Source organism: Pyrgilauda ruficollis, unplaced genomic scaffold, assembly GCF_017590135.1.
Source record: "Pyrgilauda ruficollis isolate IOZ18807 unplaced genomic scaffold, ASM1759013v1 scaffold109, whole genome shotgun sequence".
NCBI lineage: Eukaryota > Metazoa > Chordata > Aves > Passeriformes > Passeridae > Pyrgilauda > Pyrgilauda ruficollis.
The window spans coordinates 957,455-974,921 of NW_024509099.1; the positions used below are offsets into that span (position 1 = coordinate 957,455).

The 17,467-nt window shown below is 35.1% G+C and overlaps 1 protein-coding gene across 1 annotated transcript in view; it reads right to left on the reverse strand.

The window, feature by feature from the left end:
• CCDC102B (coiled-coil domain containing 102B) overlaps positions 1 to 17,467 on the reverse strand; it is a 135,519-nt gene that overhangs the window by 84,414 nt on the left and 33,638 nt on the right. The window contains exon 6 of the mRNA XM_041472930.1: positions 9,115 to 9,219. Coding sequence (XP_041328864.1) covers positions 9,115 to 9,219 — 105 coding nt within the window. The remainder of the gene's footprint in view (positions 1 to 9,114; positions 9,220 to 17,467) is intronic.

A 17,467-nucleotide genomic window follows, 5' to 3' on the forward strand; every position in this document is an offset into this window, starting at 1 on the left:
GAGAGGAAAGGAGGAGGAGAAGGAGGGTGGGTAGAAGGAAAAGGAAAGAGAGAAGGAAGAAGAAACATTATGAAGGTTTACACAGGGACATATTACACAAACTTGGCTAAAAGGGTTAGAAAGCAAGAGGGCAGATCAGGGACAGCTGAGCCATGATCTCTTCAATGAACACAAAAACCCAAGATAGTTGTTCTGAAAGCAATGGGCTATGCATAACACAGCAAGGCAAAGCACAAGATATTCCAAACATCTACTGCTTACTGCTTAAAGAACTGAAATTTCTAGATATCAAAAATGTTCAAAACCATGAGCACGCATTTTTGAGAGAGATACTGCTGAGGAACAATTCCTTTTGTTCTTTTTCCAAGACTGTTAAAAGGCGTCCCAAATTGAAGACTGAATTAGACTCTCCTTTTTATTTTTTTAAATTATTTTTTTAAAAGTAATTTGAGTCACAGAATATTCTGAGTTAGAAGGCCCCCACAAAGTCCTTTCCTTTTCCTGTAACAAGTGAATTTGAAAGTCTGCTGCTTTAAAGAAGCTGGAATTTAATCAGAGGAAGTATTTTAAAATATTCAGTAACTGTAGCAAGTACCTTGCCAACTGAGACAAGCTTTCAGATATTTCACACAGGACCAAAATTTCTATATAACTGAAAAGATTAATCACTGATTAATCAGATTTGACAGGCTGGATTCAAAGGAATGAAACTTGAAGAGAGCATTGGCACACTTGGATGCACATTTTCCCCTTTACCAAATGACAACTTAATCATGAGACAAAAGGAAAAAAAAAAAAAAAAGTACAATTCCTGACCTTCTATCAGCAGCAATAATGTTAAGAAAATATTTTAGGAATTAAGAAAATGGAGGAAAAAAAGATAATTCAAGATAGGAATTTTATCTCATTACAGATTTTGGGAACAATTTGAAAACATATTCAAGTCTGAAAATAGAGCAGAAGAAAGTTAAATCAATTTCACATGCATATATTCCAGGGTAGGGTTTACGGCGTTATTTCATAAGGGAAATATATAAAATATTATATAACATGAATAGTGTAATTATCTTTTTGCAAGGAGGAAAAATAGATCTTAAAATCTGGCAGTACTTTTATAAAGATAACTAAGAGAAGCCAAATAGGATATGAGGAACAACTTGCAGAAATTATAAAAACTATTATTAATCCTTTTTCTAACAAATCAACAGCAAGAAACCTCACACCCTATTGACAATTACATAAACAATATCAAAAATTAAGGAAACAAGAAGGCTACTTGAGCTTCCTCTGTATTCACATGGGAGAAACATGGAAATAAATAATTCTGTGCCCTTATTATATATTTTTATATGGGTTACATCACAGGATCTGTCTCAAACTGAACATTGTCATAAATCAAGGAGACAAAACAGGTAGTTAAAAAGTCCTGGGATGACATATCAGGCATTAAAGAATTCAAAAAGCCTAGGAAACAGCTAGGACACAATGAAACACAAGTACAATTTTTAAAATGCTTCAAAAGTGTATAAAAAAGCCCAGAAAGAACTGATATTGATATTCCCCATTACAAATAAGATGAGGCATGGGCAAATATGATTTAATGAGGAAGAAATGAAACAATTTTTATTAAAAAAATCTTAGGTCTGACTAACTTATGCCATTTTTCTGAATGAGTCAATAAACTGATTCTCCTAGATCAGAGGTCTAGGCAGGCCTTCAAATGGCATTTAACAAAGATCTTCTACCATGATTCTTAGAGAAACTTAGCTGACATTAAAAAAAGCCCTACATACAGGAATACCTAGTTACTAAATTAGGAAAAAATAAGTGAGAAGGGAAAGAAGAGAGGAATAATTGAGCAGTTTCCATGGTGTTGGAAGATCATATCAGTGATGGTGTGAAGAAAGAGGGAACTGAATTAATTTTCTGTTTCAGTGTCATGAAACTGTAAAAGTAGATGTAAAGAAAACAGGGTAAATGTTTTACTAACATGCAGCTAAATTTATAATTTTTCATGAAAGGGCATAGTGGATGTTAAAAATTAACATGTGCTCCAAAACAATTTATAAAAATTACCAAAAAAAATTCAGTAAGAAGCATGAGAGTTGAAAAACACTGATCTCATTCTGGAAACTTCTAAGTTTTGAATTGGTAAGAGCCCACAACAGTTCTCTTAGACAGTATTCCTGTGCTGCTCTTAGTAAGTATTCTATACATACCCATTTTTGGTCAGTGTCAGAAATGGGATATAGGGCTAGGTGAACTTTTATTCTGATGGCATGCTCACGCAATTCTGCAAAAAAAAAAAAAAAAAATGGAACTGGCGTTTTTAAAGCAAGCTTTCCCAGCTGGCTGGAATAAACAGCGAGGGAGGTGGTGCAACAGAGTTGGGAAACTACAGAACAATACTAAATATGTATCCTTAAGTGAAATAAAAGTATTGTTCTAAAAAGAAAGAATAAATATAGAAGAGCTAGTTACACACATGCATCAAAAAAAACTTATAGCTTTTCTGGTTTTCATCATCATGATAAAATGTGTAATTAAAAAATATTTATAAGGGTTTTGAAAAATGTATCATTACAATTTACAATAAAAAATATTTATTTTTTTGAAATAAATGTATCATTTGAAAAATGTATCATTACAATTTACAGGCCCATTCAAGAAGTTAGAAAATGGGTGATAAAATAATAAAATTAAATTAAAATTTTGAAGCATATTAATGCTCTTAAAGTTAGATGTAAATCAGAGATTATTTTATAAATCTGTTCTTGGACTTTGAGATTTTCTTGTCAGGAAATCTGAATTTAATATCTTTGAAACTGGAAACAAATTTTCTAAGGAATTGAAATGAGCAATTCACCAGAAAGTAATTAGAAAACAAACATATAAAAACAACAGTACTCCATGTTGTAATTCTGACAAAATATATTGTGTTTTAGAAATCCATTAAGGGAGCAAATTGTGCATCCTGTACTGTTTTATCATTGCAACAACCAGCCCCAGTGGTTTTTATTCAAACAAATTTTTTCTCCACTGGATGAACAGTGCCAGATGAATATCAAAGGGTTTAACAATATTACCATAATTACATCTCTTCTCGAGTTTTGTTCTGATGAAGAGTAAAAAATAAATAGAACTCAGTCCAAGAGATCCATGACACAAAACCAGCAATGAAACACTTAGCAATTAATATAACCCCTAAGTATTTCAATTCCTCTCTTATCATCCAGGCAAATCATAAAACTCCTCCTCTGTACTGTGGTGCCTTCTCAAAACGCATCAGGCACTGCCCAGGCATTCAGAGAGTGTGCAGGCAGATCACTGTCTACACACTCTGAACGTGCTCGCTGTTCACAAGGAAGCAGTTCGCAACTCCTTCTGCATTTGGCCCTACTCACACTCCTAATTCAGCACAGCAGAAGTTGGTAAACAGAGCAGAGCAGCAAAAGTTAACATAAACATGACAAAACATAAACACAGGAGTCAAGATTTTTCCTGCTCCTGTGGCCCTTAATCCACATGTTTCATTAGGCCATCCCAAAAGCTGTCAATGCTCCAGTCATACCCACTTTCTCAGGGCTTAGAGCAAGGACTGTTAATACCTGAAGCAGAACTTCCCACATGGTTTCCTTTAAAAAGAATTAATGTGCACAAAATCACTCCGAATTAAAGCAACACCAATTCAAGCAGGAATGATGAAAGAATTTGCCTTAGAGACACATTATATCTTTTAACCAAAATGTAAAGGTATGTTTATGCAGCTGCAGCAGTTTTCATCTTATCTTGCTCCATTTATTTTTCTTGACTACTTCTTAAATTTGATTTTTCAACTGTACTTGCAAAAACTGTTTTAATTAATAACTTGTGATATATTTCTGTGCAGTTCAGAGTAATAAGACTCTCTCATCAAAAGAGTGCTACTGGGCTGTAGTGGTCTAGCCTTTATTAAAAAATAAATCTGGAAGTGAGTACAGTTGTATTATAACATCTTTAGAGATTTGCAGTGACAGAGGATCCTCTTTTTGGAATTTTTGTTAATTTGATTTTTCTCAATCTTAAAAAAAAAGGGGAATGACTGCAATTTGATTTTCTTACTCATCTAAAAAGATAGATTTAGTGAGCAGCAATTTGCTCTTATGGACTTCACCAGCTTTGTTTTGGTTTTTTAGTTAAAGTAAGGAAGAATGTCATTCACATTGTTTCTATTCCCAGACCAAAACTTTGTATCCATAACAATTAGAATTTACACAGTGTAGACTTTATGTCTACAGCAGATGAATTATTTTCTGCATATAGGAAAACCATCATTAAATACCTCATATAATTAGGAAGAAGAAATACCCCTTGCACTTCTAAGGGAAGAAAGGAAAGGGTCTAAGGGAAAGCAGACAGTGGATAATGTTTCTATAGTTCAAAAATACAAGGAAAACAAATCTCATTGAAGCTGCATCGTTAAAAGTAACTTTTGCCTGTGAAATGTGAGGAACACACCCACCTCTGACACTATGGGATGACCATGGCTGCATTCCAGATGCCCACCCAGCTGCTCTCTCACACCTCTCCTCTACATGACAGGAGTGGAAAGGAAGATAGAAGGTTTCATAAACCTTCTGAGATAAAGGGGAAGATGTATTATATTACCTTTTAAACATAGAGTAGAATGGATAAAAACAAAGACAAAACTAAAATAATCTTCCTTCCTTCCCAGGCTCAACATCACTTCTTTATTCATTTTCTCCACTATCTCTTCCATCTATACACAGAAGGGGAATGTCAGAATACAGCTTCTCTCTGCTTCTCTTTCCTCCTCATGCTGCTCCCCTGTATCAGAGTGATGGGTGTCACTCCCATGGGATACAATCCTTTACAAACTGCTCAAGCATGGCTTCTTCCTGCAGGCCACAGTTCTTCAAGGACTGGTTGAGGATGGGAGCTTTCCATGCAGTGAGACTTTTAAGAAAGGCTGTTCCATAGTGGGTCCCCTAGGGTCTAAGATTCCTGCCAGGACCCTGCTCCTGCATGTGCTCTCACAGGCTGCACTTTCCTTCAGAGCACAGGGTCCAGCAGAGGCTCATGCACAGGCAGTAAGATGGCCATTTGCTCCACCATGGACCTCCACAGGCTGCAGGGGCACAGCTGCCTCACCTTGCTCTGCACCACGGGCTGCAGGGGAATCCGTGCTCTGGCTCCCAGAGCACCTCCTCCCCTTCCCGCTTCAATGACCTTGGTGTCTGCAGGGTTGTTTCTCTCACATTGGCTCAACTTTGGCCAGAAGGTTTCCTTTGGAGCCACTTAGAGCTGCTTGTGTTTGGGTAGCTCCTAAGCTCTTCTCACAAAGCCCATGGATATACGGATTTTTTGCTAACAGTATGATAACTTTGTCATATTCCAAATAGAAATCAAACTTAAAATAAAAATTATTTCATGCATCCACAAGCTCCACAGTTCAATATTCCAGTCCACTGCAAAACATATTCCATTAATTTAATATTTCATAGCCAGCTATTTACCATAATCATTAGCGATAATACAAAAGGATAGTGAATATTCTTCAAAATTAATTTAAAAGTTTGTTTCAAGCTCATATTCACAGATGAAAGAGAAAATATTTTTCCATAAACATCATGTTTTGGGTGTTGATTTATACCATCAACAAAGTGAGTTTTTTCATGCTATCCCTTCCTAGATGAATCAGTTAGATCCATTGAATATTTATTACCAAGATATCTGTCAAATAATATATCCATTAATTTAAATGGTATTTTCCATTTCAAGAAGTACAATAAATAAAACTGCACAGCAACAACGTCTGATCCCAATTGTTTCATCAATTCTGCTCATCTTGTACAACAGAAATTAACCTTTTAAAACTGCACGGGAAAACATTTTAAACCAACATACTGCCAGCTAAAAATAATATTAAGGACTCACACTTTTTGAAAGACATAATTAATATTACATTTTCTATTCATAACTTCAATCTACGTGGTTTACTACTATGAGTGGCAAGAGATTGCACAAATTCTGTGTACTATGGAGGTATGCATACATATTAAGGAGCAAGATAGCTGTCAGCATGAAACTGTTTAGACAAAGGTGTAAGGATTTAATTTCTGTGTATTGGTACCATATTTTTAATACTACTAAAACCATTACTAAGTAAAAAATGTTGCCATTGTTTGCTTATATTCTCTACAAGTACAAATCAGCCATATATCAATTAATAACACTGAATATTGCTTTAAACAACTACAATGGATGATCTAAATAATCTCACAAACAGAGGTTTTGGAAAGAAAGTAGGATACTAGGCAACTGTGTTTTGCTTTGGGACTCATTCTACAAAAAATTAGCTGTATGTCTTTTTTTTACTTGCTAAATAAAGCCACAATCATACACATGAAGATGCACAAAGACCTTTAAATAGCTGTAGTTTCAATTTTTGCTGACCTAGACATCTAACCATCACCCACATTACAGCAGTCATTCTTTTTTACTACTCTAACCCTGCTTATACTGTTATTTTTTTTGAACTTGAAGCTACCATCCCAGAAATAAAAGGGTCTTGAACCAGGAGTCAAAACAATTGTTTTCAGGTTATTTATAGTATTACAGAAAATCAGAAACGGTCTCAGAATTTAGCAAGGTTCAACAGTGACATTAAGATGTGTCTACAAAGGAGTAGACAGGTTCCCTCTAAATTGGGTTAGGCTGGAATCCTTGAAAAAGGAACTCTTTCCTTTCTTGACATCTGTTTTGCATTTAATAGCAGAAGCAAGGTTAATTTTCTCATTAAGAGTTTGCCACAGCACTTTAATCCTGTTGCTCTTTAATTTTACTCATGTTGTCAATGGGTGTTTGGTGTCACAGAAGAGCATTTTTGGTGGTACCACTCGCTCTCTGCAGCCAGAGGTCAGGACTCCTGGACACAGTGAGAGGAATGCTTAGGATAGTGTGGCAGACTCTGGCAAGGAGATCTGGCTGGAGACGCTGCTGAAGACTGCAAGAGACCTCAGCCTTGGGGATGATGCAGGGCATGGCTCCCAGCCTAAATGGAGAAACACATCACGTGCTCAATTCACAGCTCTGGAGGGAAAATGCTCCCATCAAGGTCTTGCTGTCCTCTCTGAGGCTGGGGCAGGCAGGGGCAATATCCTTGCCTGTAGGTGGGATCAAGAAGTTCTATTGTTAAACTGAAAGAAGGGGCCAACCTTCCCAGGTGTAGGACTTTGTCTCTGCTCTGTGAAATTTAGCAGAGACAAAGTCCTACACCTGGGAAGGAAGAGTCCCTTGCAATGACATGGTGATGTTTTTTTCCAAAGCAGCTGTTGCTTAGAGACTGGCTAGGTAATCAATCTGCTGGTGGTGTTGATCACTTCTTGTTTTTTTTTTCCCCTTCTTTTCTCTTTTCCCTCTTCCCAGTTTTAATCAGTCTTTATCTCAATCCGCAAGTTTTTTTTCTCAATTTTGCCCCTCCAATTCTGTCCCCCAAGCCACTACTGGGGAGTGAATGAGGCTGGGTGGGAGCTTTTCTGCCAGCTGGGGTCAAGCCATCACAAACCCACTGCCCAGAGTAGGTCGTGCAGACCTGGATGTTTTTGAGACCTCACTAGACAAAACCTTGAATAACTCAGTCTGACTCTTGCTTTGAGCAGGAGGTAGGACTGAAGATCTCATGAGGTCCAATCCACTCTGACTTGTCCTGTGATTCCATGTTTTGCAGTAATTGTAAATCAAATATAGGGGTGTTTTACTAACGGAGAGAGCTGATACTAACAGAGAGAGTTGATCACAGATATCTAATAGTCTATGCAACTAACTGTTTTTTAAAAGAAAACCAAACACATAAACAAGCCAGTACAGACATATAAGTAAAAGAGATTTGAAATATAGTAATATGCCTAAGCAGATGAGCCTCTTTCTGGCCATATCTCCAACCTCAGGTTACTTGCGTTACAAATAAATCAAGAAAATACTCGTGTGATATGGTATGATGTGATATGTATATGTTATCGTAAAATAAATAGTAGTAAAGAAAAGCTAAAACCCGTTACATGTTATGTGAAATATGTTAGAAAGGTGGACTTATATGCATGAGCTTCCATTTGCTATTAGTCTTGATGGAAACAGAAAAATCATATGATTAAATTAACAGCAGACATCAAGTATAAAACCTCTCTCTCAGTCTTTCCCAAGAGAAATTACCTAGTTACTAAACCCTAAATCTAGTTACTTAGAATGTCTTTATTCAGCAGCAAATGCACATAAATTAAATTATTTGTTATTTAGGCAAAAAAAAAAAAAAAAGTTACTGTTTCTCATTACACAACTCATAGCACCAGATATGTACATTTAGTGATCGATTGGTGGGTTTGGGGGCTTTTTTCTTTCTCTTTTTCAAACTTTCCGAGTCTCAATGAAAGTGGGAGCCTTCTGGATTACTATTTAGTTATCAGCATAGAAAAACATAAAATGAAGGAAATATGCTCAGCTAAGGGTCCTTGAATAAATTATCAAGTCATTTTCAGCAGGACAATAAATAAGCAGGTCTTCAGAGGCACAAAAAAATAGGGAATAAGCACTTCTTTCAGTTCTCCCTCTCCTAAGAAGAGATTTGATGTTCAACAAGACAGGGAAATTATTTGTCTCACAGTTATTTTTTTGCTTTGACCTTCATCAGGACTCTGTAGCTTGCAAAGCTTACTTAATCTCTTCTGTTCCTCCCAGTCTTCACTTTTGCTTCCTAGTCTTGCTATACTTGTCATTTCTCCCTGCACTTTTTAATAATGAACAGAAAATATTTTCTGTTTCTGTACCCTACAGAAATTCTAAGCCACTGAGGTCCAATTGCTCAAGTCTGGGATGCAGTGAGGGCTGCTTTGTCTTGTATAATCTTTCCTTTATTGACACTTTTTGGCATTTTGAAATAGTAATTTTGGGTGTGAATGCTCCCCAAATAATCCAACTAAGTAATACTACTAAACTAAGTAAAAATAAGCTTGTTTTTAACCAAAAGCCTACTTCGTGCATTTTAATCATCACAACTCAATTTAGTTAGTGTTGCTTTATTTTTTGTTTCATCTCCATAAGTTCATTAATTTCTTTTACCTGCATTTTGAGTTTTCTGGTCTCTTCTTCCAAACTTTGTTTTTCTGCTCCTAGTCGCTCTCTCTTTCCCCATTCAGAGGCATTCTCACATCGCACTCTTTCCATCTGGGAATGTTGAGGGTAGGAGGAAGAATAACCAAAAAAGAAAGAAAAAGAAAGAGGAATAAACTGATTAAAACCCCTCATTTTCACAGGGTGAGGCTAATGGCTTCACCTCAGAGTAAGGTTGGCACTTTAGAAATCAGCCCAAGGTGTAAGTTTTCCATGTGTCATAAAGTTAAATATTTTAATTTGAAAATAACAAAAACAGTCAAATTTTCATCAAATGGACCTTCAAAAAAGCAATGAATAGATAATTTTTTTATACAGTAACTGTAACAAAATCCTATTATTTTCCTGCTATTTCTAGAAAAATAGTATTAAAATAATAATAAAATGTTTTAAATAAAACTGAGACTGATTTTGGCTTCACAATGTCAAAGTTCATTTTTTATTCTCCAAAAGACAAAAATCAGCATGTTTTTATTCTCTTTAAAACTGGTAGGATTGTAAAAAATGTTTATTAAACTGAAGAAGTTCTAAAGTATACCTTCTGTACTACATACAGTTATCCTCATAATCAGAGGAAAAATTTTTAAGTTTTCATGGTAATCTCTTTCTTGTGGTCATGATTAATAGTCTTAAAATAATATCTTTTATGGCCAATGCTGTAACCTTATTTTAGGATAACTTTATGAATTTGTTGATCAAATCCCCATATAGGACAAATTAAATATATCAACAAAAAGACACATTACTAAGTCACATAGAGTAATTATCAAAGAACTGACTTATTCTTCTGAGACAACTACATAGAGGTTTTTGTCAAGGCTGCATTAAATACTTCACAGGCTTCAAATTAATAAATTGTAAAGTGAATTTTTGTCTATAACACAAACCAGGTACTTATCAGGTACTAATGGAAATGTATCAGAAGATTATTATTGACAAGTACTTACTGTAACAAGTTATTATTAACCAGTTCTTAACAGGAGATTAAAAGAGATTAACATAGATTAAAAACTGTGAAAATAAAAGGCTCCAGTTCTTTTAATTGAGGCAAAAAAAAAAAAAGAAAATAATTGCTAATATATTTTTAAAAGGTTAAAATTTTAAGAGCTTTTTACAATTTTCAGTTCTGTGAGAACTAAAATTGATGGTTTGATAAAAATGGCGAGTGAAAACATTGTGAGATACTTCTTCATTGAAGAAACAGGATATCTGTGCCAACAAGGCTTTAGGAAGAGCCATAGAGGTGTGCTTTTTCAGTTCTATTGGTTACTTTTATTCTAAAATCAATTTTTGGCAAATAATGAAAAGGTTCTGAATGCAGAGCAAAGAGAACGAGCTGTTACAGCATAAAAGAAACATTTCTGATCCTGTGAATAGTAACGTCATTCTCTAGCTAGATCAAATTGCGAACTTGTCTGTTCCCACCTTATTTCGGAGCCAATAAAAACAATGAGAAACAGAATAAAGTTAAAGAAGCTCATTCAGATTATGAGAGGACAGTAAAAGTGATTGTTCCACTCTGCTCTGTATTGGTGTTGCTTCACCTCCAGTACTGTCTGCAGTTTTGGGCACAGGTCAAAGTATTAGAGTGGGTCCAGAGTGATACTACAAGTTGCGAACCCCAACACACAAGTAAATGTTTGATGCTCCCATGTTCCCAGTGAGGTCTTTAAAATCTATCTACTGAATTTCTGTACAATAGTTGGAAATTAAGGAATCACATACCCCTATTTAGCAGCAAATATTATTTCTTTCCCACCAAAGTTATGCAAGTTGTTTGAATACTTTCTACTGGACTACAATCACAAGCCCCATATTTTTTCCTAATTAAATACGCAGGCATATTTAATATTACAAGTATCCATAAAAGTTCCAGAACATGAGAAACCCAGTCTTCTTGCAAAGCACCTGCCAAAATACACAGCTGAAATTCTAAGCCTGAAAGTTCACCTTTTCACAGTGTTGACACTAATCAATACAAATTCATTTTGTCAGACATCAAATGCAGAGAAATCACAAAACCATCCAAGGTTGAATTTCAGTCAAGAAATTAAGCAGAATATGACTATCGCATGAAGATCTGATGTCAAAGATAAATTTATTTACCTATGTCTGTAAAATTTCAATTCATTGCAGCCCAGATGCAACTATGATAAATTTACATATTTAACAGTTCTGATTTCAGCTGGGATAGGAGTTCATTTTCTTCCTACTAGATGGTACAGTACTATGTTCTGAATTTAGTATGAGAATATTGTTGATAACAAAGGAAAATTTTCATTGTTACTGAGCAGTGCTTACACTAAGTCAAGGCATTTTCAGCTCCTCGTACTGCCCTGTGAGCAAGGAGGCTCAGCCTGCACAAGAATCTGGGAGTGGACAGCTAACCCAAAACAGCCACAGGGATATTCCGTTCTATACAATGCTCTTGTGTGAAATGCCACATTCTGATTTATGAAGAAAAGTGAAAGCTTAAGAAAAAATTTGTGACATGAAAAAATCTTGAGATCTTTAATTTTCCCTTAAAATGTGAATGTTTCCTCTCCATAAAATATCTGTGCAGACTTGCACTGAATTTTACTTTTTAATAGGAAGACAAGAATAATGGTGGAAGCATAGAATGAGGTCAAGGTGGTGTCAATGAAGTGGATAATTGCAAAGGTGAATGGGGGAAATGAAGTACAGTGTACTGACCTTTTGAAACTGGATAATTACATCTTAGAGCTAACCTACACCATTTTATGAATAACATGAAAGGCAGAACCCTGAAAAAAACAGACACAGAAAAAGGAACTCTACCTTGTAGAGTTCATTAGCAGGAAAATCTTAATGCTCTTCTTTACTTTAAGGCAATATAGCAGTGATTGAGGTTCCAAAAGTTTTATTGAAACAAGATTTTTCTCCTTCCCCTTGATTAGAAAAGATACAGTAGGATGAAGGGCAACAATTAAGGTGCAACGAATGTAAAAAGAAAGATGATGAAGATGAAATCTAGCAGTCTACATTATTTCAGGCAGTAAACAGAAGAAATTCCACGTAACTTTCAGCTTTTGTTTTTTTTAAATGCAAAGATTTGTTAGCTTTCTATGAAACTTGGAAAAAGTTGGAAAGTGTATTTAGAGATCTATGATCTTCAGCTTTTTAAAATAAGTTTTTAAAATAAAGTTGGACAGAAAACAAGCATTATGTCAAAACAAACCCCTGTAGTTTTGATCTGATGTGACTTGACAGTGATGTCAGAAATAAAAAACAGCCAAGACAATCAGAAATTCTCCTTGTAAAATTTTTCTTCTACAAAACTGTCATTTTCTTTACCAAAAGCATGATCTGTGAAAGATTATCTGCATATCTCAAATAAAAGCTGATTTGACTGAGAAGAGGGTTTTTTTTGTTTGTTTGTTTGTTTTTAATTTCCCATCTGAATCTCACACAATCACAGCAAATCATTAGTTTCTAATACTATCTGACTTTATACTCAGAGCAAGCTGAGTGAGGCCTACAGACTTGTGACCCAGAGAGGGAAGAATTCCTGTTTAAGATTGTGACCTCGGACAGCCTCACTCAAGTACAAATGTAAAACATCTGTTTCCGTTTGTGCAGATCAAAAATTAAAATTTTAAATCAATTTTTTTTTTTTTGTTTTTTTTTTTGTCCTTAAATTGACAGTGCAGGGCTTTTTTCATGTTACAAAGATAAATGAACACATGTTTTCAGGATTCTTGATATCCTCATTGTATTGTGCATGGAGGTAATTTCCATTCATCTATGCTACAAATTATTCTACAGAATTTAAACAAGAGGTATATTACACTGAAAATTTAATAAGCCACGGGTTGATTATGAATTAAGGACCATGACACCCTCCTAATAAAGAAAACCCATTGAAATAACCATAAATCTTTATAAAGTCACAAGTGAATTTCATTCTTACAAATTTCTTCCCCACAGTTACGCAGAAAACTCACCACAAGAAGAAAATTTTTCCTTTCCGTAACTCAGACAGGAATATTGTCTCTCAAAAAATGTCATATCCAAGCCTTTTCAGAGCCAAGAACTCAAAAATTGTGCAGTTTTACCAATCATCTTTCAAATTATTGCACATTGATGAGAAATGAAAGGACAGAGAATCTGCCCTTTCACAGTGGTAGTTTATGAGGTGTCATCAACTTCCAAAGTATGGAATGTGCTTCAGCTGCTAGAAGGAATGGCAAACATGCAGCTTCCTTAAATATGATATCAAGGTAGATTGGATCCAATGAATTGAAAGCAAGCTCTGCCTAAAGAGCAAGCAAAAGCTCCACATTCCTGCATTGAGTTCCTTGTGAAACATCATTACAATTCGTGACATATTTGCACAGGGTCTGAAGATATTTTATCAGTGGTTTAAATGTAATGGTATCAAATGCTTAAAGAGAGTCTCTCAGCACAACTGGGAGAAAAACCTTCTGTGTTGTAGGATCAGAAAAAAACTCATACAGCCAGCAGCATCTTCAAAGAGATACACAAGAGAAGAAAATAGTTACATTGATGAATCTGGTTCTCTTAAATCACTTCCAGTTTTAGTTCAGCTCTATCTGTAGAACCTGGAAGATACACCATGGTTCCACTCCACTGCTCACCTCCCTTTGAGAAAGGTGTAGGAGGATAATGCATTTCACATAGCAAGACAATCACATGCAACTGGATAGAAAACAGTTCCAAGAATCGTTGTTGCTTGCAAAGTAACCCCTATTTCGTTGGGGTATAGGGGAGAGAGTCTGGGTTTTTTTGGGTTTTAAAAATGATTTTCTATTTCTTTGTGGGTTTTTTTTTTTTTTTTTCAGTTCTAAAATAACAAAACAAAAACTTTGTCCAAAGGTCTTCCTGCAAATGTAGTATATTAGTAATGTGAAAAGCAGTGTCATATAATTGCCTACTGCATGTGAGCAAACAAGAGGTTTTACATGGAGGCAAATCAACCTGCAGATAGTTTTTTCTCTCCTTCCATCTGAAAAATTAGCCTTGTATATACTTCACAGTTTAAATAAGAGATTCCTATGGCTAGAAATCTGTAAGAATGTGAGAAAAACTGCCAAAGCTCCTAAGGTCTTAAAGAAAATTCATCAAGTTTCCTGCTTCCAAGATCAGGACTGCTACATGCAGATGTGGTGTTTGCTGGCAAGCAAAATTATTACTTAGCATGTGTGACACTGGGCAGTTTTGCAATGATTATTTCCAGTATGTCTGACATTTTCTAGAATTCTTTTCCTTTTTCACCTAAAAGGTGCAAAGACTACCAGAATCCATAGCACTCCTTCCACATGAAAGGAAAGACAAATGTTGGCTACCATTTTATTTGACAAATGCTTCAATAGAGTAAAAAAATTACCCTTTTTTTTTTCCAATTGTATGCAAGTCTGCCAAGAATACCATTTAGTCCATCAGGAACTATACTGAAACCATGATAAATGTTATTATGCTTGACAATATCTTGAGACACCAAGCCCTGCAAGAAATGGAACTTTTTAATGAATGCTTATATTCATAACAATGCCTAGCACCAGCATATTTAGTAATCAAATATTTCTTCCTCCTGGTTCTACTCTAATGTTTAAGTCTGCTGGAAGCTGATATCATTGCACTATGCTGACATTAAATGGAAAGTTGCTGATTTACCAGTTTTTTTTTTTTCCTCTCCCCTTGTCTGCACACAGAGAAAACTCTTTTGTGTGTATGACTAGTTTAAAAGAAGTGATTTTATGCAGGAATAGAAGTTGTCCATAGATATATAAAAAGCTTTAAGCATGAAAATATTACAGCAATCAGAAATAATATAAGAAGAGAGGCGTAAATAAGTTCAAGAATAGGAACATGGTCAGGTGGAGAAAATTACCTTTGATCTTACAGATCTTTCCATCTGAATCTGGCACTGCTTTCATCAGTTTCTCATGAGTTCAATTTCATATGGACTATGTATTACATTAAAATTAACACCTCCTGTTCAAGAGAATCTACTATTCATTCAAAGAAAATAATTTTTCTATCAACATCTATCATAGAAAATTATCCATAATGCTTAGCTAAAATTCTACTTTCACCATTTATTTGTAAATAATTGAATACTTCTTATTTGAGATCAGTAAAGAGAATATCAACACATCATGTACTTATTTCTGCTTTAAAATTATGAAGGGTTTTTACATTTTGATCTCATTTAAAATGAGAAATACTTATATTTTTCATGTGGAAAAACTAAACAAGAAGACTACACAAATAGTGGAAGTTTCTTTCTGTACCACAGAATGGATAAGGTAGGAAAGACCACAGTGGGTCATCTGGGCCAACATCCCTGCTCAGGCAGGGTATGTTAACCTTCCTCATTGTAATCCCAATTCATAACAAGATTGAGACTAGAGGAATGTCCAAACAATCAGTGTCTACCAAGCTGTACAGTGTTTCTTATTTAGTCACCATTTTCATGCATCAAAAATAATTTTGAAAATTATTAGGAAAAGATTTAAAACTAGAATAGACTGTTATAACAAAGATATAAAAACACATGCTATAAATAAAGAATCTCATATTTATAAGATGTAAGGACAATTTTGTCAAGTAGACATTCTTGCAGGCTTGCCAGAAAAGCATGAATGTTTGCATGAGTATTTAAAAACAAAGCAGAGTGTGATTATTTTTTCTGATACATTTTGTGCTGTTCTGTTCTCAGTGTTCTACTGATATATAAACAAAATGTTAAACCATTTGTAGGCTGTCTTGGAAACTAAGGGACTTTCACCCATTGTTTAAAACAAGCAAATACAAAAATGCTGGGTTTGTTTTTATATTAAACATATCCACGTGTCCTGATCAGCCAAATCACTAATGCACATGAAATATAAACCATGTACTTCATTATCTTGCAGAGCTGAATTAAACAATCTGTAGTTCAAAATGCAAACCTCCATACATATACCCTATCATACCAGTCCGTACAAATACCTGTTAGTTTTGTTATGAGTAAAGAGTGCTTCAGCTGAGAGAAACACAGAAAAAAAAAAAAATATTACTTCATTTTTCACTGGAAAGTGTACACTTTATGTACTTGATGAGAAGTAATGCATCTTCTGTATGCAAATTTAATTAATGAAAGCAGTAAAAATAATAAAAACTAAACATCAACATCTTCACCTACCTTTCAAATTGAAACAGAGTATCAGCCTCATCTCAGTGTTTATTCTTGATGCAGCTTTGTCTCATATTTGTTAATATAAATATATCAATATTTTACTACCATTTCTGGTTGGGAAGCCCTCATATTGTCCAAAAGGTAGCAGACCATATATTTACCTACCTCAAAATAAAATATTTGAGTAAGAACCATTCCTCAGTTTTTTCAAATATATTGATATTGACCGAATTTTTAAGCAGCCTAGATAAAATCCCTGTGAGTACATTCTCCAGGTTGAAGTTGAAAGTGCTCTGGTTTAAGTCTCTTCCTGACTTTCCAGCCATCCTCTCAGAGATCATTGAGGAGCTCATGGGAACCCTCTCAGATACTTGTGAGTATCAGCTACTGCCACATAAGGAGCCATTAAGGCTCCCTCACCACCAGAATCCTGTTTGCTGCATCTTAGACAGAAAAAAATGTCCCTGCAAGAAAAATGAAAACCTGGATTTCTAAATTAGGGAAAAATATATGTAATCTGTAATCTTCTTCTCCAGCATTTTGAAAGTTGCAATAATAAATAATGCCTGTTTCTCCTTTTTGTCTACAGCTGGTTTAAGAGTATCTCCCCCTTGCAAATATCCTATCTATCAAGATACTGGGAAATTTTCAGAATTTTCCTGAAATTATCCTCTCTTCCCCTATAAGACGAATGCAGTAAGTGAGAGCTATTTACTCACTGAAAAAAAAAAATTAAAATTAAATTACCAATAACAAATTGTCCATCAAATCATTCTTCCTTTAAAACTTTTACTGTTGTTTAGAAATAAATACTCATATTCTCTTATTTTATATACACCCAAGCCATAGATAATTTCATGCAGACCTTACACCTCTATTATAATATGGACAACAGTAGAATGACTTTAGTTTCCATCTCTGCCTGGGACTAAGACCCGCACCACTAGCTCACACCACAAAGACCCTCAGTACAGACCGCTTGGCTACCCTGGACACCCCAATTCTAGTCCCATTCCAACAGCACCTCTAAGCATTCTCTTTTGCTCAACCCTAAGAGAAACTTTTGTCTCTGTCTAGAGCAAAGAACCTCACCTCCAGAATTTCTGTCAGCATCATTCACAACTTCTTCTGCTCTGTATT